Raw genomic sequence first — 23,931 nt, 5'->3', positions numbered from 1 at the left:
ATCTGAAACTCTGTCCTTGGGTTGTGACTGGATGGGCTGCACAGTGGCCTGGGAGTTCTGGGTCATCCACTCCAGGCCCCTTGTTTCAACCTCCTGCCTGGGTGGCCAGGTAGACATAGAGAAGGACTGCAAGGCATGGAAATAAGCAGACTTCCTGGTACAGGAATGTGCTCAGGTCAGGATGCCAGGCCACCCAAAGGGCAGAGACACAAAGGGCCATAGACAACACCTGCATCGGTGCACAGTGGCCTGCCCTGGGTATGTCCTGGGGAGCCCCTGTGGCATCTTTCTGTACATAGAGGGAGTTTGGATGCTTGGCACACTGAAGTCTCGAGAACCATATTTGGCCTGTTCATACATCTGTGCCTGGATTTCTGTCCATTTCTGACCTTGCAAACCATCATGCTTTAGTTAAGGCATTATGGACAGATCACAAAGTGTGACAGCAGGACCAATGAACAGAGCTGTAAGATGCAACCCCCATTTCCAGGGAACCTCAGCCACACATGTTCTCCCATTCCCCAAAACATCAGCTGGCAATGCACAGTCTCTGTGTGGGGAGCAGGATGGAATATACTAGGACTTAACTTTGGGTTCTAGATTTGGAGTCTAGAGAATGCTCAGGAAATATTGAGTGGTAGATGGGTGTTGAATGGGTGGCAGGCAGGTGGCTAGACAAATGGATGATAGGAGAATAAAACGATGGGTGAATAGGTATTCCATGGGTGGATGAGTAGGGTGGTTAGCTGGGTGGGTATTCCATGGGTGGATGAGTAGGGTAGTTAGCTGGGTGGGCATTCCATGGGTGGATGAGTAGGGTGGTTAGCTGGGTGGGTATTCCATGGGTGGATGAGTAGGGTAGTTAGCTGGGTGGGTATTCCATGGGTGGATGAGTAGGGTGGTTAGCTGGGTGGGCATTCCATGGGTGGATGAGTAGGGTGGTTAGCTGGGTGGGCATTCCATGGGTGGATGAGTAGGGTGGTTAGCTGGGTGGGTATTCCATGGGTGGATGAGTAGGGTGGTTAGCTGGGTGGGCATTCCATGGGTGGATGAGTAGGGTGGTTAGCTGGGTGGACATTCCATGGGTGGATGAGTAGGGTGGTTAGCTGGGTGGGCATTCCATGGGTGGATGAGTAGGGTAGCTACCTAGGTGTTTGGGTACAAAGCAGATTCGGTCAGTGGGTAAGGAAGGGGTGTGACCAGTAGCAGGACCTTGTCCTGGTGGGCATGACAGCGCGGCCTTTGCTCCTGGCTTGGCGGTCTTGTTTCATCTCCCCTTAACTGTCTTGCAGGGCTCCATTGGATTCCCTGGCTTCCCGGGTGCCAACGGAGAGAAAGGCGGCAGGGTAAGGACTGCGGCTGCTCGGCTGCCTTGGTGTGCAGGTGTTGGCTCTCCAGTCAGCGCTCTGTTGGTTTTCCCCATTTGTTATCAAAACCACTTTTTCAGAGGTAGCTGACCTTGAGCTCTAGGCCTTTCTTTAACTTTCAGTTACGGAGGCGCCATGATTGGAAGGGGCAATGGTAAGAAAGAGCATACTGGGAAAATGGGGCTTTCTGATGGACGGGAGTCAGGAAGCCCTTGGGGCGCCTCCAGATTCTCCTCTTTCTGAGAGACTTTCCTGTCTCCCTGAGTGCAGTGTCTCCCAGACCTGCAGTTCCTGTTGGAAGTTACCCTGGTTGTAAATACAGGGCAGGGCATGACACCATTGGGTTCCCTCAGTTGTCATCCTCACAGAGGTATCCTCACTTGAGGGCCGACCTGGGTGAGCCCCACCCCCACCTTCTGTGATGTCCTTGTTGGCTCAGGCCTTCCCTGTAGAAGCCCTCCTGGACGTCACTGGTGACATTACAGAGCCTGAGCACCTCCAGTTGGGAGATGGAGTGTGATGATCATCTTGGGCCTTGGGCATCTGGGGAACAGAGAGGCCATTGTGGTTGGGGACACAGAACAGAGTGCTCCTGGCTGGCTTCTTTCCACTCACATAGAGCTGAGGCTGGGGCTCTTCCTTGCAGGACATTGCTTCATCAGGATATGAGACCATGTGAACAAGCCAGTGGTCACCAGCCTCACAATTCAGAAAGCAGGGATGTCCTGGGAGCAAGCTCACAGGGTGGAGGCTGTCTACTGCTACCATCGCCTCTTTCTCATGTGGTCCCTTTATCATCTTTCTATTTTCTATCTATCTATCTATCTATCTATCTATCTATCTATCTATCTATCTATCTATCTATCATCTGTCTATCTATCTATATCTATCTATCTATCTATCTATCTATCTATCTATCTATCTATCTATCATCTATCCCTCTCTTCTCAGTCAGACCCTCTATCTAGAAATGTCTGACTAGTGTTTGGGGGAAGGGTTGTCCCCTGGAATATTTGGACATAGTCCCTGTGAGGCCCAAGGTCTCACAGGTGTGGAAGATGCTGCTGTCATAGGATGGAAAGCCCAAGGGCTGTTGCTTTGCCTAAGTGGGAGCTCAACCAAAAATTGAGTGTCCTTGGACCACTAGGTATGGCTGACTTTCCCCAGCTGTCCATGGAGGCTGGAGGCCGGGCTGGCCTTGCAATCAGCCTCTGGTGCAGAATCGTATCCGGAATTAACGCCAACCCCAAGGTTTGGGCTGTGTTGTCCTGTTGCTTCCTTGTGCTGTGGACCCCTGAGTCACATGGGCTTCACAGAAAGCAGTTCATTTGCTTGCACTGCGCGTCTCCTAAGCCCTTGCTAAGCTCAGAGCTTACCAGGCAGGGGATGCTCCAGTGACTGAGCAAGATAAGGAGCAGCCAGTAACCAGCGCTCAAGGGTAATGAGCATGCAAGGAAGGATAAAGCGAGCCCCTAGACCTGGGTACTACCGGGAGGCAGAGATGTTCCTGCTAAGACCAGAAAGGGGTGGAGGGCAGAACCACTTAGAGAAGCTGGTGTAGCTGAGCCCAGGGCAGAGCTGATTCGGTCAGTGGGTAAGGAAGGGGTGTGACCAGTAGCAGGAACTTGTCCTGGTGGGCATGACAGGCTGGTGGAGGCTGTGGAGGCCTTGCCTGTGCAGTGCCTCAGGGTGGGTCTTTATCCCAAGGCAGCCAGAGTTTAGTCATGGGGGTAGTAACTCTGGGCAGATTTTTGAAGTAGTTCTGGCCCCGTGTGGGAGATGATGAAGAAGGGACTGAGGGCTGTGAAGGGGGCGGGTCTGTGCTGCACCCTGGAGACCTGCTCTGCTCACAGATGATCTGGTCAGCAGGCCACCTCTAGCGTGGGATGCCAGGCCGGGTTTACAGCACGTGCATGTGTTTGCCACTCACACAAGCGCTACCCATACACCTCAGTCCTTGGTTACCAGAGATGGCTTCAGCAAAGCTAGTGGCTCGTGTCTGCCTGTCAGTGGGAGGTAAAGTGGGAAACCATGAGAAGCAACACTGCACCAACCAGCCAGCTGCAGACCTAGGCAGAGCCACAACACAAGCAAAGCCGTGTCTTAGGATGAGACTGTACCCCGCCCCTCGGAGGTGTCCCAGGAGAGGAAGGCCCCGCTGAGTGAATTCAAGGCTTTTCATACTTCAGCTTGTCCTTGTGCTCCAGAAAAGTTGTAGGTAACTTTCAGGGATATCCTATTCTTTCCTAGCAGGGTCTAGAGGCCAGGTGCACCCGAACAATTAATTTGTGAGGGAGTCCTGGATGTATGCTTCGATCAGCAACTCCAGTCACCAGGCCAAGCTCTAGTGGGGGTTAGATTACCACACACCCTGCTGCGCACCTTGCCACCCCGGGGCCCAGATGGAAGCTGGGTAGAGACCTCTTTGCCTCCTCCCCATGCTTGTGTGCCTAGATGCCCCAGGTTCCATCAGGGCAGGCTGCACCCGGGAGCCAGGTATGCTGCGAGGTCAGATGGGATCGGAGCGTGATTGCAGGAAGTGCTGAAGGTGGGAGAGGGACGTGGTGCTGGCAGCCCAGCCTGGATGACATACCCGGATGAGTCAGGGCTGGTTACACTGTCAGTGAGGGCACACACAACAGAAGACAGCCGATGTCTCACTTAATTTTCATATGCAAATATTTACCTGCAGCCAAAGGATGTTGTCACAGAGCCGAAGCATTGTAACAGGAATGCGTGTGTTGTGAAGGGAAAAAAAACCATAATTCATTTGCTATGATTTGTTTCATTAAATGCCTTTCAAAATGGGAGACTCTTTTGCTTCCGATAGTGAGCAAGTGGAAAATGCTAAGGAGAGACTCATTCTACGGCTTCAGCTTATAGATCGAATTGGCCCTGTTGGTAGAGACCGGGATAAACCCGGGATGAACCTCAGAGTGCTAGAGCCTCTGTGCTCAATCCATTACCCCTGTGTGCTGTGGGTAAACTGCGCTTGTGGGCCATTATATCCTTGCTATGGCAGAAAACAGAAAACAAATGCCATGCGTTTGCTTTCCGGGGTTTGGAAAATGCAGATCAGCAACAGCAAAAGGACTGAACTCCGAGAGAAGCCGGGGACTCTTGGATATATGATTTATATGTTAAATTGCAGCTTCCCTTCGCGCCCGCAGAGCCTGATGAAAATTTAATGCCTAATATTCTTAACAGTAGCGGAAGAAAATTATGTGTGATAGGAGTTGACTTTCTTCTCTCTTCGAGTAATGATTTCTGTGCCTGCGAAGAGGAGAGGAGGGGAGAGGAGGGGAGGGGAGGGGGGAAGGAGGGGGGAGCAAGTGAACCACCTAAGTAACAGACACTACCCATCAGTGTTTCTGCCATGTACTTCCCCATTCACCCCCAGAGAGGCCCTTCCTGACCTCATTCTGGGTTCTTGACATCTCTTGTTAACTCAGGGAAGGCAGCCTGCCGAGCAGGGCCATATATGCCCAGTGTGACTGACATCCTATTCTCTGTTTGTAGGGGACACCTGGAAAGCCAGGACCTCGGGGACAGCGAGGCCCAACGGTAACGCTCCTTGTGGCCTAGGGCTGCTCAGTACACACTGAGCATGTGGGGTGTGGGTGGGGAGGCTCTGTGAATCTGGGGCCTCTGAGCTAACTGGCTTTTCTTCTCTCTCTCCATCTGTTCAGGGTCCGAGGGGTGAAAGAGGCCCACGGGGCATCACAGGGAAGCCTGGCCCTAAGGTATGTTCATGGTCCTTCTGGGGCGTAAGAACTGTAGCTCCATATTGTGGAGATCATCCGTGGGTGGTCTGTGGCCTTTTCATGAAACAACAACAAAAAGAACCATTTTCTTGAATATCATTAAAGGGGGGTGTGGCCTCTAGCAGCCTTCAGCACGCTTTGTGAGTTGGACCACATAACTAACGGTAACCCTAAGGAGACCCAAGACAGACAGAGTTAGGACAGCCCTTACACATAGGGACTTCAGACCCCCAGAAGCCAGGCCGGTAGAGCCCTACCGAGGTCTGGTGGGGAAGCCTTATTTCTTTTCTGGTAAAGGTGACAGGGAACTGTAGAGATCTTCACTAGAAGGTTCTTTCTGGTTCAGGCGGAAGCTGAAGCAACCACTGCCGGGACTCCTCCTGCTGAGGTGGTGAAGCCAGCTCCCTGTGCTGTAAATCTGGGGAAAGGCCATGCATGGCATGCTGCCCAGTTCTAACCAGTAAAAATCCAGAAATAAGGGGGCCAAAGAAACAGGCACCGCAGTGTTTAAGAGCATCCGTTGCTCTTCCAGAGGACCAGGGTCTGGTTCCCAGCACCCACCTGGTGGCACAAAACCATCTGTAACTCTAGTTCCGGGGCATCTGATACCATCTCTGCAGGCACCAGGCATGCAGCTGACACATAGACATGCATGCAGGCAAAGCAACTTTGATACACATGAAAATAATTTTTAAAATATCCCTAGGGGGATCTTGCTGAGAGGAGGTTCCAGTTAGCTGAGAGTCAGAACTGACCTATCCCCTCTTCTGTGCTAAGCTCCAGGTACATTATACACACACACACACACACACACACACACACACACACACACACACACACACACACAGAGTGAACTCAGCTCTTCATGAGAACCAGAGCGGTCCTGAAGCTGAGCCTTGTGCTCTTTCCGTCAAGTCCTTTTGGTTGTTCTTGGTTGAGCACAGCCCATGTCTGACTAGTCTTGGGGGCCTGTTCTGCCATCACCACCCTGCTCATGCTAGCTCCCTATTGGCTGTGCATAGAGGCAGCCTAGCGTGGAGCTGAGGCTCAATGCCACTGCACACTACCCTGCACTGGGGTCAGGATGACCTTGAGCAGCCTTGGCCCCAGACATTAGAGGGGCCTGGAAGAGCGCTTGACCATAGCAGTCACGGTGAGTTTTTCTCTCCTCTCTCAGGGCAACTCCGGAGGCGATGGCCCAGCTGGCCCTCCTGGTGAGCGGGTAAGAGTCTTCCGGGCCTGGGCTATGAGAAGATTTCCAGGGAGGAAGTTGGCCCCAAACACACTCCAGGCACTTAACCCTGGGTGAGCCAGTACAGGAGGCCAACAGTGCCCTGCAGAGGAGCAGGGCTTGCTGAGACCCAAGGGTAACTCATATCCGGAAGTTATGTGTTCCTTTGGGAAAGACTTCATCCCATCCTCTGCACCCAGTCTTGAGATGCTGGAGGTGACTAAGACCACAAAACTTGTGTCTTGACCTCATACAGCAAAGAGGATTCTGGGGTATTGCCATGTAACTTGACCACCAGTGTTCCTAGCTTGGATATCTATCTATCTATCTATCTATCTATCTATCTATCTATCTATCTATCTATCTATCTATCTATCCATCTACTTACCTACCTACTTACCTTCCCTATCTTCTATTACCCATCTATCATGTATTATCTATTTATCTAATCTATCATCTGTTTTACCAGTCTATCTTCTATTACCCATCTATCTATCTTCTATATAGCATCTCTCTCTCTTTCTCTCTCTCTCTCTCTCTCTCTCTCTCTCTCTCTCTCTCTCTCTCTCTCTCTCTCTCTCTCTCTCTCTCTCTCTCTCTCTCTTTCTCAGGTCCTCTAGAGTCAAATGGGGAAATGGGACCGGTCAGGTTAAACAGAGAGAAGGTTTTAGGTGCAGCCAGTGCCATAGTGAGGAAAGAGTGGGGGCTGCTAACAGGAAGAACAGCTGTCCTCAAACTGGCCATTCTCTGTTCCCAGGGACCCAATGGACCCCAAGGACCCACAGGCTTCCCCGGACCCAAGGGTCCCCCGGTAAGTACTGCTTCTCCCATGGAGGCGGCGGGTCAGGTTTCCCTGACAACCGTTCTCCTCATCTCCCTAGGATATGGGAGGAAGAGAAGGGCACACTGGACCCCTGCCAGGCGGGCAGGAGAGACAACCTCCCAAGCCTGGCTGCTAAGGCAGCCTGTGGCTGTGCCCCACCCATGTAGGCCTCCTGTTCTGGAAAGCATTTAGTTATGGACAGAATTTCCTGTCCATGAACCTCCCTGCTGAGGCCCTCCGCCTGTGTGGACCTCCTATGGCAGGTCCGGCTCTCATTGAGACCATCATGACATTCTGACTGGGCTTGCACTAGTGTCTTGGGTGACCACACAAATGTAACAAACAAGGTTTCTTAAAACAACTGAAAGGTCTTTTGTCAATTCTGGGGCCTTGTCTGAAGCCAAAGCTGGATCCTCTCCAGGATCCAGGCAGGGCCCACAGCAGAAGTGCACAGCAAGGGAGGCCCACTCAGGGCCACCTCCTGCAGGGGAGGAAGGTACATGGTAGGAGGCATCCTACAATACATGAGAATTCATACTAGAGGAGGCTTGAGTCAGGATAAGGCCCAGAGAAGGTGAAGATCCATGCTAGGGGAAGTTTGTGCAGGAAAGGTTCATGCCTTCAAAGGATCTATTGTAGGGGAAGGGACAAGGCATGGAAGATCCATGCCAGGGAAATTCCGTGTTAGAGAAGAGATCATAGCCAGGGTCACTGTAGGGGAAGGCCCATAACATAGAAGGTTCATGGCAGGGAAGGGTCTGTGACATGGGGGGTCCACAGCAGGGGAAGGGCCTCAGCAGGGGATGTTCATGCCAGGGAAAGTTCTGTCCAGACCTCTCTCTGGGTTCTGGAGTGACTATCCCTCCTCAGTGTTCGTCAAGCTAGACAGATAAGGGTCCCCGTGCAGCCAGGTCATCCATCCACCTGATCAAGCTTGGGAATCTGGCTGACCTCCTCTACCTCTGAAAACCCCTTGGGACAGCTGTGAGGATTGTGGGACAGGTTCTTCCACGGCATCTAGTTCCATGATTACTGTCCCTGTGGCTGCCGGGTGATTTCTTTTCTCAAGAGCCACTAAAATGACAGCAATTTTTGTCACCTGCTTCTCTGAGCTGCTGAACGAGCCTTCCCTGCTGTGATTCTTTCCTCAGGGCCCACCAGGCAAGGATGGGCTCCCTGGACATCCTGGGCAGAGAGGCGAGACCGTGAGTATTACAAATGCTGGGGACAAGGCTGTGCCTGGCCTCTCTGGCTGGGTCTCCCACAGCCCTACATATAACGTGCTGCTGGCTGCCCGGCATAGTCAAGGGGGGTCCTTCCCAGCTGGGAAAGACCAAAGGCCTTGGCAAGGCGTCCTGTGGGTCAGCCATCTGCTGTTGACTTGGGGTCAGGCTGTGGGGTGGGCAGGAGCCCCAGGATGTCGCAGTGGAAACTGGACAATGGCTCTTTGCTTGTTTTCGTAGTTTTGGCCCAAGGCCATGTTTAAAGCCATTGGGACACAGTACTGTTGGCATCACAAGACCTGTGTCTATTTCCTCAGGGTCACTGTGAGTGCAGCCTTGCTGGGACACCACAGGCCTTATCCGGAAGAGTACTTGGGGAGGCACTGTACCTGTGGATAGCCGATTGTTTAGGCTACAGAACCCCATGACAAGGGCCATGTCACATAGATCCTAGTATTGTCCATCTGGGAGAGTCCAGCTTGGGGAGCTGGTGGGAGGGAGCAAAAAGATGCCTTTAGCCTCCTCTGTCATGGTAAAGAAGAATTTGTGCTGGAGAGATGAGAGGCTCAGTGTGGAGGTGCCCAGTGGGGCAAGCATGAGGTCTGAGTTCCGATCCTCAGCACTGATGTGACAGCTAAGCGTGGAGGCGCAAGTCTGTCATTCTGGCTGAGGAGAAGTGGAGACAGGAGGCTCCCGAGGACTGGCTGGCCAGCTAGTCTAGACAATGAGTGGACTCCAGGTTCAGAAAGAGACCCTGTCTCAGAAAGGGCACGTGCATGCCTGTGGCCTTGGTTGCACTTGGGACCCTGGGATTTCAGCCTTTGAACAACTGAGCCCTCCAAGTGACACCCTTGCTGCCATACTGGATTCTCTGTGCCCCTGCCTCATCCACAGTAAGGGGCGGTTTGTACAGGTGTAAGTGGTTCTCATCAGCAGAGTGGGACCCACAGAGCTGACCGGCTCCTGTGTCATTGCGTCCAGTTCATTGTGCCTGAAGGTTCCTAGGGGGCTCTCATGGCTCAGACTGGCTCTCCTGATGTGGGCCTTTGAACACCTCATCAGATAGCGTCCTGGCACCTGCTTTAATACGTTGTCCCCGCTGTCTTTCAGCGCACAGGGACGAGAAGCCTTTTAATTATGCCTTTGCCCATGTTCGAGCAGCCCGTACCGGCTGATAAATGGAGATTACCTTGCTCTTTTGTTTAGAGAGAAAAATTAAAACATTTCTTCAGAGCTTTGCACATTTTCCTCTAATGCCTTTCCATGGAGACAAGAGAGAAGAATTTTGCATACTGTGTGCTTTTCTCTCTCAGACTCATTCTGCAGATCATTAAGCCGCCTGTCTTTGCTTGGAAAAGTATAGTTTCCAGCAACTGCTATCATATCCAGCCACCTCTGTAGGCACAGGGGCACTTCCGTGATGCTGCTGACCCTCTGGGACTCATCTGGAGTCCTCTAAAGTGTGGACTTTCTTTCTCCTCTCCGCATCTCCTTTTTTTTTCTCTCTCTCCCTCCTCTGCTAATGAACACAAGTGGCCACTACTTCTCCTTAACAGGAGCCAAAAACCTGTTTCTTAGGAAGGAGCAGAAGACCAGTCTCCTCCTCCTCGGGCATGGAGGAGGACCCTGGTGGGAGGCCTTGCTTGCCCTCCTCACGAACACGGCCATGAGCAGAGCTTTACTTTGGCTCCTGTGTCCTGTCAGCACTCCCCACCCCCGTTCCCCCCTCACCTGCCCATCACCCTTGTCTTTGACTGTCAGATAAATGTGTCTTAGAAATGGTTTCTTCTGCCCACTGTGTGAGCTGAGCTGGGTTGAGAGAGAAGAGCCCTCCGGGGACTACAGGGCAGAGTCGCTTGTGGTTCATGCGGCCAGTGAATTGTGAGAGATATTAGACTGTCGCCTGCTGGCCCTGAGCCATCTGCCTCCTGCCATAGTGGTGACCTCTGCGCAGCTAGAGTGCCTTGCGCAGGCCTTGGGTAGATCCATCCTTGGACACCCGGCGGCTGCGGGTGTATCTCATTGCGCCTACTTTGCCCTGCTATCGTGCCTCAAATCAAGCTCGACTTGCTGCAGCTTCCTGCTCAATAGGAGAGTTTGGGCAGCAGAGCCCGAGTGGGGGGCAAGCCTGGACCATTCCAGGCATGAGCACTCAGATCCTCAAGGAGACAGCATCTATGAAGTGACTTTAAACTAACACATTTGCACTGACGGCTTCAGAGAGCCACCAGGCCTGGCTCCCGCCTGTCCTAAATATGAAGAGAAGCAGGCTGGCGAGTCACCTGCCGTGCGTCAGAGGCGTGGATAACAAAGGCTAAAAAGTCCCACAAAGTTGCTAATGAGCACCAGCCCAGAGATGGCTCTCATGTGTCCTCAGAAAATGAACATGCAGTGACAAGAGAGAGAATAACAGACTAAAAATCCATTTCTCAGCACAAAGACACGGCATGGAGCTGACCCACCTGGCTTCAGGACTCTCATGAAATTAATATGGGAAGGGAGCATAAGGCCTGACTCTAAATGAGAGTTTGGAGCACAGCCAGTGGGGATAGATGCGGGGTGGGCTTCTGGGGAGGCCGCAGCAGGGTGGTGGGTGCTGCTGTGGTCCTCAGCTTGCTGACTCTCTCCACAGGGTTTCCAAGGCAAGACTGGCCCTCCAGGCCCCCCCGGAGTGGTTGGCCCTCAGGTGAGACCTTGTGCAGCATCCTGGGGCTGGGGGTCCGGCCTCTGGTCAATTTTTCCCAGTTCAGGGTAGTCAAGGTGGTAGATCCCTCTCATGAAGAGGCTAAAGTCCCATGGCAGGTATATGTAGGAGATGAGCCCCTTGACGGGGGCTGTGCTGAGAGAAAGCAGGCCACTCACGGAGCATGTGGCCTGAGTTCAGCAACAGAGCTCAGGTGACCCCAGGCCAGACAGGGCCAGGCTCTGGAGTCTGACTACCCCCAAGGGCACAGGGGCCAGTGGTGTCTTCTTGTCCTGTGGTGGACAGCAGGGGCACCTGATTCTTCCACCCTGGACAGTGTCAGGGGCTCTGATCCTAACCAACACAGATCAGTGAAGGGTACCGGCTCTGGCTAGGGCTGATGGCTTTAGATCCAAGGGCGGTGTTGTGTCTGCCACCTTGCCGCTTAGAAAGTCACACCTGCCATAATGAGAAGAGACTGATGCCCGGTGTCACCACAGAACTGCAGCCCGTGAGGCCTTCTTCCCTCTGTAGCAAATCTGGCAGTCCTCGGCACCTTTCTGATCACATCCCAGAAACAGCCTCTAGAGAGGTGCAGGGGGACACCAGCCATGGCTAACTCTGTCCACTGACTTCATCTTTTCCTCCTGGAGTTTGGATGGCAGGAGGAGCCTTGTGAGAGACTAGAGAAGAGTGATAGGTCCACTGTAGATGCTTTGTCATCTTAGTTGGGGCTGTGCCTAGGCTCAGGAAGAAGATTATCTTCTTGCAAGTCATCAAAACCAGCATGTCACTCAAAAACAACACTTGTTTCTCCCCGTAGGGTCCCACAGGAGAAACGGGTCCGATGGGCGAGCGTGGCCACCCTGGCCCTCCAGGCCCCCCTGGTGAACAGGGCCTCCCAGGTGTTACTGGAAAAGAAGGGACAAAGGTGAGTTTCTGGAAGCTTCCATGTCAGGGTAATCTTTTTTTCCTAGGGAATCGGTTAAAACTTTGCGTTTTCTCTTGATCCTTTTGGACAAATGGGTAATTTCTCAAATAATGCTTCTCTGAGACCCACACATTCAGATCCATTTTGCTTGAACTGAGACAGGGCTGTGACCCGCTGTAGACGGTGCACAGAGGGAACGTGGGATCAAACCATCCCCGCCCCTGTGGAGAGTGCCTTCTCCTGCTGCCCACCTCTCCCAGAAACAGACTAAAGGCTCTGAGTCTTCAACAGCCAATACAGATCTGGCAGAGAACGGTCCTTTGAAGACCCCTCCCTTGAACACACTGAAAATAGATTCCGAAAGTGAAAAATGAATGTATTTCCAACCTTGTGCCCAGTGCCAACTCTCGCTCTACCCGTTTTTTGTAGTCTGTCCAGTAGGCTCGGGTGCCCCAAATTTGTGGTTGTAATGTTTGTGTGTTAGCACAAAAACCTTCAAATTTCTGTAAGGGTAAATAACAACACAAACTCTCAGCCTGCTTTTTGTTATTGTTGTTTTGAGACAGGGTTTCACTGTGTAGCCCTGGCTAGCCTGAAACTTGCCATGTAGACCAGGCTGGCCTTGAACTCACAGAGATCCACCTACCTCTGCCTCCTGAGTGTTGGATTAAAGGCATGTGCCACCATGCCTGGCCCACCCCACCTTTTGATGTGACCACATAAAAAGTAAATATAAATTTAGAGACATACAGTAAATAAATACTGAAGAAAATCATACTTCATGTGTGTGTTTGAGTAAGTAAATACACATATCCTCAGATATATATATGAATACATATGTGTGTATATGAACACACATCATATATAACCCTAACACACAAAGCACTTGGTCTATAAATCTACTCTAGACAGAGCTCATTGAGTTCAGAAAGACCTGTGTGTTCCCATGTGAAGCCCAGGGAAAATTCTGGAAGATATTCTAGCTTTTACACTTTCAGGAAAGGTAAGTCCAATGGTATCTGATTTTAGAAGTGGACATTGGGCTGACAGCAAGTTCCTTGAGTGGCATGTTTTTAACCACAATCACTGATGTGCCCTTAGCTTGGCACAGTCCCCTTGAGGACCCCTTGTGGCCCTGCTGGCCTGCTGGACTTTGTAGGCCTGGGCCCTGAATAAGCACAGGGACAGGGAGTCACAGCTGGAGTCTCTTCCCCAGATCTACACACAGAGCCAGCCTGGAGAACATGGTTCCCAGGTGTGTGCAGGGGCAGAGCTCAAGTCCACGGAGGAATAGAGGAGACATGCCGGGTCCTGGTTTCCATCCCCAACCTCCACATCAAAACAAAACCAGAGAGTTTCTTTAAAGCCAAGGGGCTAAAGGAAGCCTAGGTCAACCCAGATCCCACTGGATCCTGATAAACACCTCACCCTGCTCCTTAGACATGAAGGAGGTTGGTGGGAGATCAACAGCTGGAGCTTCCAGGTAGGGTTAACTCTGGTTCTCATTCCAGGGGGACCCAGGCCCCGCTGGCCTCCCTGGAAAGGATGGCCCTCCAGGATTGCGTGGATTCCCTGGGGACCGAGGGCTCCCCGGCCCCGTGGTGAGTGAGGGACTAGGTGGGTGTAGTGGTATGGTTCACAGCCCCGACACTCCCTCTCAGTGCCCTCAACCCATATTTTTACTGCTTTGCAGGGAGCACTTGGACTAAAAGGCAGTGAAGGTCCTCCTGGCCCCCCAGGTCCTGCGGTGAGTCAACATCTTCCATCCCATCCTATCCTTCAGACCCATGTTCCACAGGCAAGGTGGGATGCCCTCAGAGCTGAGAGGGCATGCCTGGCTGCCCGGGTCCCCATCAAGTATGTCAGGAGGACAGGGCAGAGCATAGGGATAGTATTCCTGAGCCAGCGGCTGGGTTGAGAGTCACAGGGGCACCTTGTATGAAGAACAGCAGAGGAGTGGGAGCGTGGAGACCTACAAGTGACCTGTCTGGGCATGGAGGCAAGGAGGGGGACTCACAGTTGGTGTGGACCCATCTTGGGTCAGCACAGAGAGGAGGTACTCTTCTTATGAACCTCAGGGACACGTTCTAGAGCAAGGTGGGCCATCTGGAACAGGTAGGGAAGGGGTCTAACTCTAGCCTGTAGTCCAGGAGCTATCACGTGTTGCCTCACGGATTAGCCAGGCCCCCACCAATCTCAGTACCCCAGCTGTGAGAGGCTTTAGGACCCTGCATGCCCAGGCCCTTAGCTGCGGCTCCCGGTCTGAGGCTGCTCCTCCACCACATGGATGAGGACGGTCAGCTTTGCTTCATTTACCATTTAAGCCAGCCTGATGGCTGTGCTCACGTGTAAAGCCCCGATGAGTTTGGGAGTGACCTTCCCAGCTGGGTTCCAGACCAGGGAAGGCAGATGGGATGAGAAAAGTCTTCCCTTTTGATAGGTTATACGGAGGGTTTGCAGACTGTGTTGACCTCTTGATGTGACCCTAAGCTTAGCCTGAATCTGTTATCATCAATATCTGCACTCAGATCAAGACCTCGTCTTCTAAACCTGTGAGCACTTTGTGGACAGGCAGACCCTACAGGGATGGGTAGGTGCCAGGCCTCCGGAAAAGGTCATCAAAGACAGACACAAAGTAACACTTGTTCCCAGACACATGGGGAGAGAGGGCTTGTGTAAGATGGAGTTATTTGAGGAGAAGAGCTAAGAAGAGGCCTAATGACAGCCTCAAATACTAGACCAAATAGTCCATGCTTACAGAAAGTCATACAGGGAGCCCCGAGGACTCTAAAGTGAGCAGAAGAGTGGTGTGACCCGTTGGTGCTTAAGGAAGTCTCACCACACAGTTCAAGAGCCTCAAGTGAGTCATTTTCTTGCTATACTTTTAGGGTTCCCCAGGAGAGAGAGGACCAGCTGGTGCAGCGGGGCCCATCGGAATTCCCGGGAGACCTGGGCCTCAGGGACCTCCGGGGCCAGCTGGAGAGAAAGGGGTTCCTGTAAGTACTACCTAAGGTTGGGGTCCCTTCCCAGGTTTGGCCATGTCCCTCCTGCTGTGTTATCTCCATGGACACTCCCCTGGGGTGGGAGGAAGCAGAGGCTATGGAATCTGATTATCCTATAGGAATAGACCTCTGAGGAGTTCCAGCCAGCTCAGCCTGGCCTACCTTGAATGCTGATATCACATTGGCTAGACACAGTCTGTCCCCTATAGACCTGGGCTCTGTCTAGCCTCTGTGCCTCCTAGGTAGTTGGGTGATACTGTCTGCTGGGTGAACATCACCTCCCCGCTGGCCTCGCCCCATGGCTGGACCTTTTAGGAAAGAGACAAGCGTTTGGGGATGGGTGGTCCCTTTATTGATGAGAGCACAGGAGGGAGGCGCTGTCTGGCAGTGGATGGCAGGTTGGTCCCCAGAAGGCAGAGCAGCTCCTCTGTGAGGCCTGAGTTCACTGGGCTTTGAAAGGCCTCTAAAGCCTGGACATTGGGCAGGCCTGGGTTTCCACACAGCCTTCTCTGATCACCCAGCATGTCTCCCCATGCACAGTGGCACCCAAACCCCCACTTCATGTCTATAGTTCATATGCAGCTTCATGCCCTCTCATTACCCCTGATTTCCCACATCTGTGGGGGTAGATTTCATAGATTTCAGTCCACCTTACCGATCTCCGTGCACAGTGCCGTAAGGCGCATTCGTGTAGGATAGGCATGGAGCACTGAGCTAGACACATATGCCCACTGACTTAATCGAGTGGAGCTCTGTGTTCTGTGTGTCCTGCCCTCCTGGGTTCACACGGAGGAAGAACATGCAGACCACATTTGGGACATCAGTACCATGGAGAATCTTGCAATGTATTATTGCCAATTGATAGCATTGTGCCATTTTTAGTCAGGTACCCAGGACACAGGTCCAGCTGGATTCTGAGTGCAGCACAGAAACCCTTGGAGGATCAGGACATGTGGCACTCACAGACTTAACCGGAGGAAGCTTGCTGTTTCCAGAGACTCGATATAACCTTGCAAGAACTGCCCTAAGCAGGGAAAAGCTCACTGTCTCCCAGAATAGCTCCAGCAAAAGGAAAGGATTAAGAGAGGGCTGGGGGTCTCTGCAGACTCCCAACCAGACAGGGAGAGATGCTGCCCAAACCCTGGACCTGCCAGAGCACTCTCCAGCTTAGGGAGGACAGGCTGACTTCACGGAGTCGGGAGTAGGGTGTAGGAAGGACAGGATGGGCTAGCCAAGCATCCGTGTCCCTCTCCTCTTGCACACAATTTCTTTGTGTCATTGGAAGAAATAAACTCCTAGCTGAGGTGAGAAAATGCTTGTTGCTCTTGGGTGATGGGATTTTGTCAAAACTGAGCATAGCAAGAACTAGTGAGGTCGCTGGAGATTATGAAGGGGCACTTGTGAGAAAAACAAGTCAGTTATGAAGGCAGAAAAGATAAGGGTCTGTATGTGTATATGTCTGTGTGCATGCTTGAATGTGTGTGCATGCATGGCATGCTGTGTGAATGCCGTGTATGTGTATGTGAGTATGCATGTCTGCATGCATTTGTGTGTGTCTGTGCATACACATGCACAAGCAGTATGCATGTGCATATCCTGTGTGTGAGCACGCCCATGGACATCTGTGTCTGTTTGTACTTGTGTGTGCACACATCATGTGTATGTGTGTATACACACATCTGTGTTTGTGCTGTGTGGACACATGTGCGTGCATATATGTCATGTGTATGTGTGTAGGCAGGTCTGTGTGTGCACAGGCAGGGCGCTCACAAAGAATTGACAGAGTAACATAAGAGAGTTTGCATAAGCAGCTGCTGAGGCCACCCTGTAGCTCAGTGTGGTCCCTGCTCGCCAGCTCGGAGGAACCCAAGCAGGCTCAGGGACTTACACTCACAAGCTCTGCTAATAAGCTTTGACAAATATGTGAGAGAAGCCACTTAAATCAAAGGATTTGTTTGGACCTGTGGTTCCAGAGGTTTTGGTTCATAGTTGGCTCCATTGCTGTGGGTTTGGAGTGAGACGGAGCGTCGTGGTGGAGGGATGCTCGCCTTATGGCAGCCGAGGGGGTGGTGGTGTCCCTAACAAGGTCCGGCCTCCTCAGACTTCCACAGCAACCCCAGATAGAACCAAGCCTTCACCATTGTGTGTCCAAACCACAGCACTAACTGTGCCTCAGTTTCCTCATCTCTAAGGAGTGGCCTCTAAATTGCTCCCTGTTCCCCTCTGAACCATTTCATACTGGACTCTGTGGGGCTGGATTTGATGATGTTTTACTCTGTACAGTATTCTGAGTGTGACTCTGGTGCAGCAGTGTGCCGGCCATGCAGAATTGAGAGCTGGGAAAAATCACCTCCATGCCCCTCCTGGCACGTTAAGACCGTGATGGTCCTAACCACTCCCTCACACCCCCAGCTTCCTGCCCCAGGGCCTCTCTCTGGGGTGAGAAGTGGTGGCGTGATGTACCCAATATGAAGCCATATTGAGTCTGAATTGCTTGTTCTCTCTAGGGTGAGAAAGGTCCACAAGGCCCAGCTGGCCGAGATGGCCTCCAAGGTCCTGTGGGGCTCCCTGGTCCAGCCGGCCCCGTGGGTCCTCCTGGAGAAGATGGAGATAAGGTATGGAGAAGCAGGAATGCACGTGGTCAGGCAGGCAGTGAGTGCGGGCAGTGTTTTAAACAGCATCGTGTACGAAATAGAGGGCTCAGCTGGCAGAGCAGTGCTGTGCCCCTTCAGACCTGGCGTGAGGGGATGATTTTGAAGTAGCTCAGAAATAAATGACAACAGATAAGACCTGTCGCATGTGTGGGGAGCCTGGAAAGCACATGGCTCCTTGGCAGCGTTTCTGTTGCCTGAGACTTGGGCAGGTCGCAGCCAGAGCTAAAGAAATTGCTCCCTGGTCCCTTCTGAACCCTTTCAGACTGGGACTGTGTGGGGCTGGATTCCATGAGGTTTTACTCTGTGTCTATTTTTAAGCGTCTTCCCTTGAATGATCGAGGTTCTGTTTTTATTACTATTTCTGATGCCGTTACTGTGGAGCCTGGATTTTATACTTCATTAAGGAAAGACTGTGCAGCTTATCTCTTCAGCTCCACTCTCCGTTTGTCATAGCTCTCTGGTGATATTTCTGACTTTGTCACCTCTGCATAAAGGAAGTCTTAGTCTTATGTCTCCGTGTGGAGGCAGTCCAACAGAGACACTGGAGAGGACAGCAGACTGCCACATCACCACGTCTACTAACACCTCTGCAATGATCTGAGTGTCGTAAAGGAAACTGAGGAGCTGGGGAGATGGGTCATCATAAACCGCTTGCTTTGCAAGCATTAGGACATGAGTTTGACTCCCCAAGCCCATGTTTTAAGAAGCCAGGTGTGGTGGTGTGTCTGTAATCTCAGAACCTGGGAGATGGAGGTGGGAAGACCCCTGAGGCTCTCTGGCTGGCCAGTCTAGTCTATGGAGGCAAGTTCAAGGCCACTGAGAAACCTGTCTCCAAAAGGAACAGATATGGAGTCAGGGACTGTGGAGATGTCTTGGTGATTAAGAGCATTGGCTGCTCTTGTAGAGGACCAGGGTTCAGTCCCCAGAACCCACATGGCAGCTCACACCTGCCTGTCACTGCAGTTCCAAGGGATCCAACACCTTTGTCTGGCCTCCTTAGAGAGTCTCACATGCAGTGCACAGACATGTATTCAGGCCATGTGCACCTGCACACACACACACACACACACACACACACACACACACACACACACACACACATCAAAATCAGAAAGGAAATCAAGTTCACCTAAGGACATGCTTTCTGTTGGCAAGTCTTGGGACCATCTGGAGAGCAACTGTTGTTAGTCTCCAAGAAAGATTGCCCGTGAGACCAGGGAAAGGCACATACAGCCACTGACAGCATCCTTCCTGTCCCTCCCCAGGGAGAGATCGGGGAGCCAGGCCAGAAAGGAAGCAAGGGGGACAAAGGCGAGCAGGTAAGAGTGTGAGTGTGCTGGGGTGACTGCTGAAGCAGAGTGACCCTGAGTTCATACTCCATGATCCCGGCTCTGCAGACTCCTGGTCACACCAGTCGGGTTTCTTTCCTGAGAATATCCCACGTGCATGTGTGTTCAGGCGTGTGAGGGAACCTCTTGGTGCGAGAACATAACCAGTCCCGTGTCTGCCTGGGGGCCATCCCTGAGGACCACAGAGCTCTGCAGAGGCAAAGCGTCCATTGTCCCATGGTCTTTCATACATTCAGGGATGCTGGGTTGTGGGTGCTGCAGCCCTGTCACCTACACCAGCCCCCTCCAAACTAGGGACTCATCTGAGCCTCAGACTAGTATTGGGGCATTACTCCTGAAGTGACCTCAGCAGGCTTCAGTATGGGCCTCTGGTTCTCTGTTCCTGCACCCACAGTGATAGGCACTTGAGGAGAGCGTGTGAGTGAGGGTCCCTAGCTCAGCTCTTAGGAACTTTGAGACCTCTGACCTTGTTGTCCGAGGGGCCGTGTGGTTGTTGCTGAGAGGGCACAGAGTGACGTGCCCTGCTTCTGTTACCCATAGCAACTCGACCATGGTTGAATTGAGAGCCTTGCCCCCTTCTCAGAGCCCACAACCTGTGTCATGATGTTAATAGTGTTCCTCTGATGACTGGCACATTTGGGGAGTAACTCTGATAAGTCATATCCTGTACAAGCCAGCCACTTCTGGAGACAGAATCGACCTACTCCTGGGGTCTTTCTGCAATTCCAAAATAATTATGTCTCTGTTTGATCCCTACAGGGTCCTCCTGGACCTACGGGTCCTCAAGGCCCCATTGGACAGCCAGGCCCCTCAGTGAGTATGTTGAATGATGTAGCAAGGCCCACCTCTCAAGCTGTTGCCAGTCCTCACCCATGCTCACTTCCATCCTCCAGGGAGCAGATGGTGAGCCTGGCCCTCGTGGACAGCAAGGCCTGTTCGGGCAGAAGGGAGACGAAGGCTCAAGAGGTTTCCCAGGACCACCAGGGCCAGTGGGATTACAGGTAACCATGGAGCTTCCCAGGACCCCGCCCCCAGCAGAGGTGCCAATATCTTGCTGGGTCCACTCTTCCTGTTTAGGAATGAGGAAATTGAGCCACACACATACACACACACACACACACACACACACACACACACGCATGCACACACATACACATGCACGCACACGCACGCACTTGCGTGATGTTCTTGCTTTGGCATTTACCATGGAATCCTGGGAAATGGTGACCTGTAAGAAAGGGGTACAAAGTCCACATCTGAACAAACCACCTAGACGTGACAGCCATCAACCCAGCCCACCTCATTCAGTGTCCTCTCGGTTACCTGTTCCTGCCCACGTGACTCTACTAGACGTCAGTAAAACCCCACACTCGCCGTGCACCGTAAAGCGTACACCAGCCTTTTGTTTTATGTTATGGGGCATGTTGAATGCCATTAAATATTCTTTGAACACAGGCCTTTATTTTGGAAAACACAATTTTTAGTTACTGGTGGTATTTGGCATATGGTGGGCACTTGATTTATCCAGAAGCTTCCCTGCTGCCGGCTCATTAGGTTTATTGTTTTATGGGAAGCTGCCATAAGCGCTGGTCCCCATAAATCTCTGCATTCTCCTCTGATTATGTCCTCGGCTGTTTGAGCCCTGGAAGCAGGAAAAATCCTTCCGTGGGGCAGACTCATGGAAACACATTTCGGGGCCTTCGGGAAGCATCTTGGGAGTGGCAGTCATGGTGGGAGCCATGTGCGTCTCTCACAGAGTAGCGCCTCACCAGTTTCCTGTCCACAGGGTTTGCCGGGACCTCCAGGAGAGAAGGGTGAGACAGGAGATGTGGGCCAGATGGTAAGCGGCTGGGCCGTCGAGACCCAGCGTGGCTCCCCTGGTTTACGTTCTGGGGAAGGGTGTTCACATCTTATCCTGCTCAATGGCCTGTCTTCCTCCTAGGGCCCCCCTGGTCCCCCAGGCCCCCGAGGACCCTCTGGAGCTCCAGGTGCTGATGGGCCACAGGGTCCTCCCGGAGGAATCGGCAACCCTGGCGCAGTGGGAGAAAAGGTAATGTCTGTCTACTCATCACAGTGCCTGCCCCATAGCTACATGAGAAGTAGTGTGTTCATGTGTACACACAGTCCTGTGTGGTGTGTGTGTGTATGCACTCGTGTGCCTGTGTATGTGCACACACATGCATGTATGCGTGCGTGTTTGTGCAGAGACACTCCCATCACACCCATCTTGAAACCTAAAAGTAGATTCATGTCCCTAAGTTCGGAGCTCTGACACTGTTCATTTGTAACAGCTGTTTACAAAATCCAAAGCAGTAACACGTCTGTCCCTCCAAGCCCCACTCCCTCCCGTCCCTCCGACTCAGATCTGGCGAAAGTCCTTCACATTGAACTTACTGTGACCGCCTCTTCCCAGCTGCACTTTCTCACAGCCAGTGCCTTGTTATTCCTTCTGGCTGGTGTTAGGGCCGGGCCCTTGAGACTGACTGAGCACAGTGAGCCCAAGTGTGTGGGCACGAGTGTGTGTGGGTATGTGCACGTACGGTTGTGAATACACATGTGTGAACGTGAATACGTGTGTGGGCACCATGACAGTTTCACTGTGAGACTGAGCTCCACAGGGTGCTGGGAACACAGCCTTAGGAGGCCATCTTGGGCCTTGGGAGGGCTGGAAGCCTGCTGCCTGCCCTTCCTGGGACTTGCTTCTGATGCAGGGCATTATACCTAGAACATTTGTTCTTTTGGATAAGAAAGGGGGAGAGGAATGGGTGTGGGTTAGAGGCACTGCTGCCCCCTCCCCACCGCCTCACCCCTGCACTGCCTTTGCTCGGCACCACGTCACAGGCCTTTCTTCCTGTCTCAGCGCTGCAGGGAAATACCCCGGGTCTCTGTGCTTCTGCCCTGATGGCCCGTGTTAATTACTTTTCCCATTGCTGTGACAAGACAAAATCAACTTAAAGGCCGATGGGCTTGCTTATCACAGTGGGGAAGGCGTGGTGGCCGGTGTGCCAGGAGGCTGATCACTCCACGTGTGCCAGGACGCAGAGCACCTGCTTGGGACAGCCTTGAGTCAGTGCCCCGACACCCCCTCCCCACACGTCTCCGTCATGCCTCTCACATTCCTCATTGGCTTCCCGCTGCCTTCCTATGAGCTATCTGACAACCCTGGCCCCACAGAGTCCTGGACACCAGATGCCCAAGGATAGGCAGGCGGATAGGCAGGTGCTGGCAGATGGCCCGTCCGTTGTCACCATCAGTGAGGGAACATTCTAACACTGACTTACCTCCTCAGGGAGATCCTGGTGAACCTGGAGAGCCTGGTCTTCCAGGAGAAGGAGGTCCTCTGGTGAGTGTGGCCCTGGAGGAGCGGTGGGGTGTGCCTAGTGGGAACACTGACAAGGCACTGGACCAGAAGCATCACCCTTGCCTCAGTTTCCCCTCCCATGAAATGAGTCATGACCTTGCTGGGTCGAACAACATAGAACTATGATGGGAAAGTGTGGCGTCTTGTGGGGGTTGAGCTTGTGTGCATGCATGTGTACATATGTGGGGCTGAGCACACATGTGCAGACCTCAGCAATAACCTCACAACTCATGGTCACCAGTAACTACCACCTGTGGTACTTAGGCCCTTTCACAGGCTGCCGTGAGTGTGAGCATTGCTACCCTGTTGACTCGGCTAGCCTGAGAATATCCAGGCCTCTGAAGGTTGGGTATGGTCACTGAGAGGACATCCCCAGAGTAGCTTTGGGCCTAGGAAACATCTTGGGGGAGTGAGGCATCTCAGTTTCCTGCTGTTTTCTGTGCCTGAAAATTATGGGGCTCCCTCCGTGTCTTTCTTCTGTCCAGGAACCAGCCCTTACCTAGAGCTGAGCTAGGCTTTTGAGGTTTTAGAAGGCCATGGCTCTTTGCCTGCCTGGTGGAACACCGAGTTGCTATGGAGAATGGGAAGCAAGAACAGTACCATCCCCATCCTGGGGCCCTGGGGATGCTGGGAAGGGGCTGCCAGTGAGACGCAGCAGTGAGTGCATGGATGGCCCGTTGCAGGCCAGCACCTTTCATGCTCTAGGTGAGCATACAGTGGGCTCTGAGAACTGAACCATCTTCCTCTCCAGGGACCTAAAGGAGAAAGAGGGGAGAAGGGAGAGGCTGGCCCCTCTGGTGCTGCTGGACCCCCTGGACCCAAAGGCCCTCCTGGAGATGATGGTCCCAAAGGCAGCCCTGTGAGTAATGCTAGATGCTGTGGTGTCTGGACAGTGTCCATTCTGAGTCTTTGTAGTGCCTGCGTTGTGTGCTCCCTGGCCTAGGAACAGCTGTGTGAATGCTGTGTGTCTCAAGGGTAATTCTGTCTACTCGAGAGGTTTCCACAGCTGCTACTGATGAAGCTGTATGAGGGGATGTGGGGAGGCATGGGATAGAAGCAGCAGCCAGTGAGGGCCCCTGATGAAAGATCTGCAGGCTCAAGGCACTGCTTTTCCCTGCTGGCCCCCATTTTGCATCAGAAGTCGAAGGGGCCACCAGAGTGGACGTGTAAGGTTAGGATGCCTGTCCTCACTAGTCTCAAAAGAGCAGAAGGCTGCTGCTCCATGCCTGCCTCCTGGGTGGGTTTGCTCTTCTGTGCACTCTTCAGGATAGGGGCCTCCTGGTCAAAAGTGCTGGAGATGTTGGGACTGTCCCTTGTCCTGTGACCTGGGTTGTGGTAGGCCAGGCAGGGGGTGTCAGGTGGTTGCTGATAGCTTGCTTCTCTCTTCTCAGGGTCCTGTGGGCTTTCCCGGAGACCCTGGTCCCCCTGGAGAGCCAGGCCCCGCAGTAAGTGTCCATCCATTCCTGCTCCCGCTTGCCACCCCCAATTTGCTTCTACCCCTCTCCTGGATTCTTTAGGTCCCATCACCCCTCCAGGTTGTCCC

The 23,931-nt window shown here is 52.7% G+C and overlaps 1 protein-coding gene across 7 annotated transcripts in view; it reads left to right on the top strand.

Moving 5' to 3' along the window:
* The window catches only part of Col5a1 (collagen type V alpha 1 chain), a 154,718-nt gene that overhangs the window by 106,130 nt on the left and 24,657 nt on the right, over window positions 1–23,931 (top strand). For all 7 annotated transcript variants that reach the window (XR_008215058.1, XM_052724382.1, XM_052724381.1 and 4 more), the window contains exons 32-51: window positions 1,293–1,346; window positions 4,887–4,931; window positions 5,057–5,110; window positions 6,309–6,353; window positions 7,120–7,173; window positions 8,337–8,390; window positions 11,041–11,094; window positions 11,915–12,022; window positions 13,534–13,623; window positions 13,716–13,769; window positions 14,911–15,018; window positions 17,532–17,639; window positions 18,944–18,997; window positions 19,787–19,840; window positions 19,921–20,028; window positions 20,814–20,867; window positions 20,970–21,077; window positions 22,317–22,370; window positions 23,140–23,247; window positions 23,780–23,833. Coding sequence is in view for 6 of the 7 variants with exons in the window: in XM_052724382.1 (XP_052580342.1) it covers window positions 1,293–1,346; window positions 4,887–4,931; window positions 5,057–5,110; window positions 6,309–6,353; window positions 7,120–7,173; window positions 8,337–8,390; window positions 11,041–11,094; window positions 11,915–12,022; window positions 13,534–13,623; window positions 13,716–13,769; window positions 14,911–15,018; window positions 17,532–17,639; window positions 18,944–18,997; window positions 19,787–19,840; window positions 19,921–20,028; window positions 20,814–20,867; window positions 20,970–21,077; window positions 22,317–22,370; window positions 23,140–23,247; window positions 23,780–23,833 (1,422 nt within the window). In the remaining variant the exon portion in view is untranslated. The remainder of the gene's footprint in view (window positions 1–1,292; window positions 1,347–4,886; window positions 4,932–5,056; window positions 5,111–6,308; window positions 6,354–7,119; window positions 7,174–8,336; window positions 8,391–11,040; window positions 11,095–11,914; window positions 12,023–13,533; window positions 13,624–13,715; window positions 13,770–14,910; window positions 15,019–17,531; window positions 17,640–18,943; window positions 18,998–19,786; window positions 19,841–19,920; window positions 20,029–20,813; window positions 20,868–20,969; window positions 21,078–22,316; window positions 22,371–23,139; window positions 23,248–23,779; window positions 23,834–23,931) is intronic.

This window comes from Peromyscus californicus, unplaced genomic scaffold (genome assembly GCF_007827085.1).
Source record: "Peromyscus californicus insignis strain IS unplaced genomic scaffold, ASM782708v3 Scaffold_7__1_contigs__length_154581171, whole genome shotgun sequence".
In the NCBI taxonomy this organism is placed as follows: Eukaryota; Metazoa; Chordata; class Mammalia; order Rodentia; family Cricetidae; genus Peromyscus; species Peromyscus californicus.
Note: the sequence above shows the minus strand (reverse complement) of the source record. Positions and strands in the feature narration are given on the sequence as shown.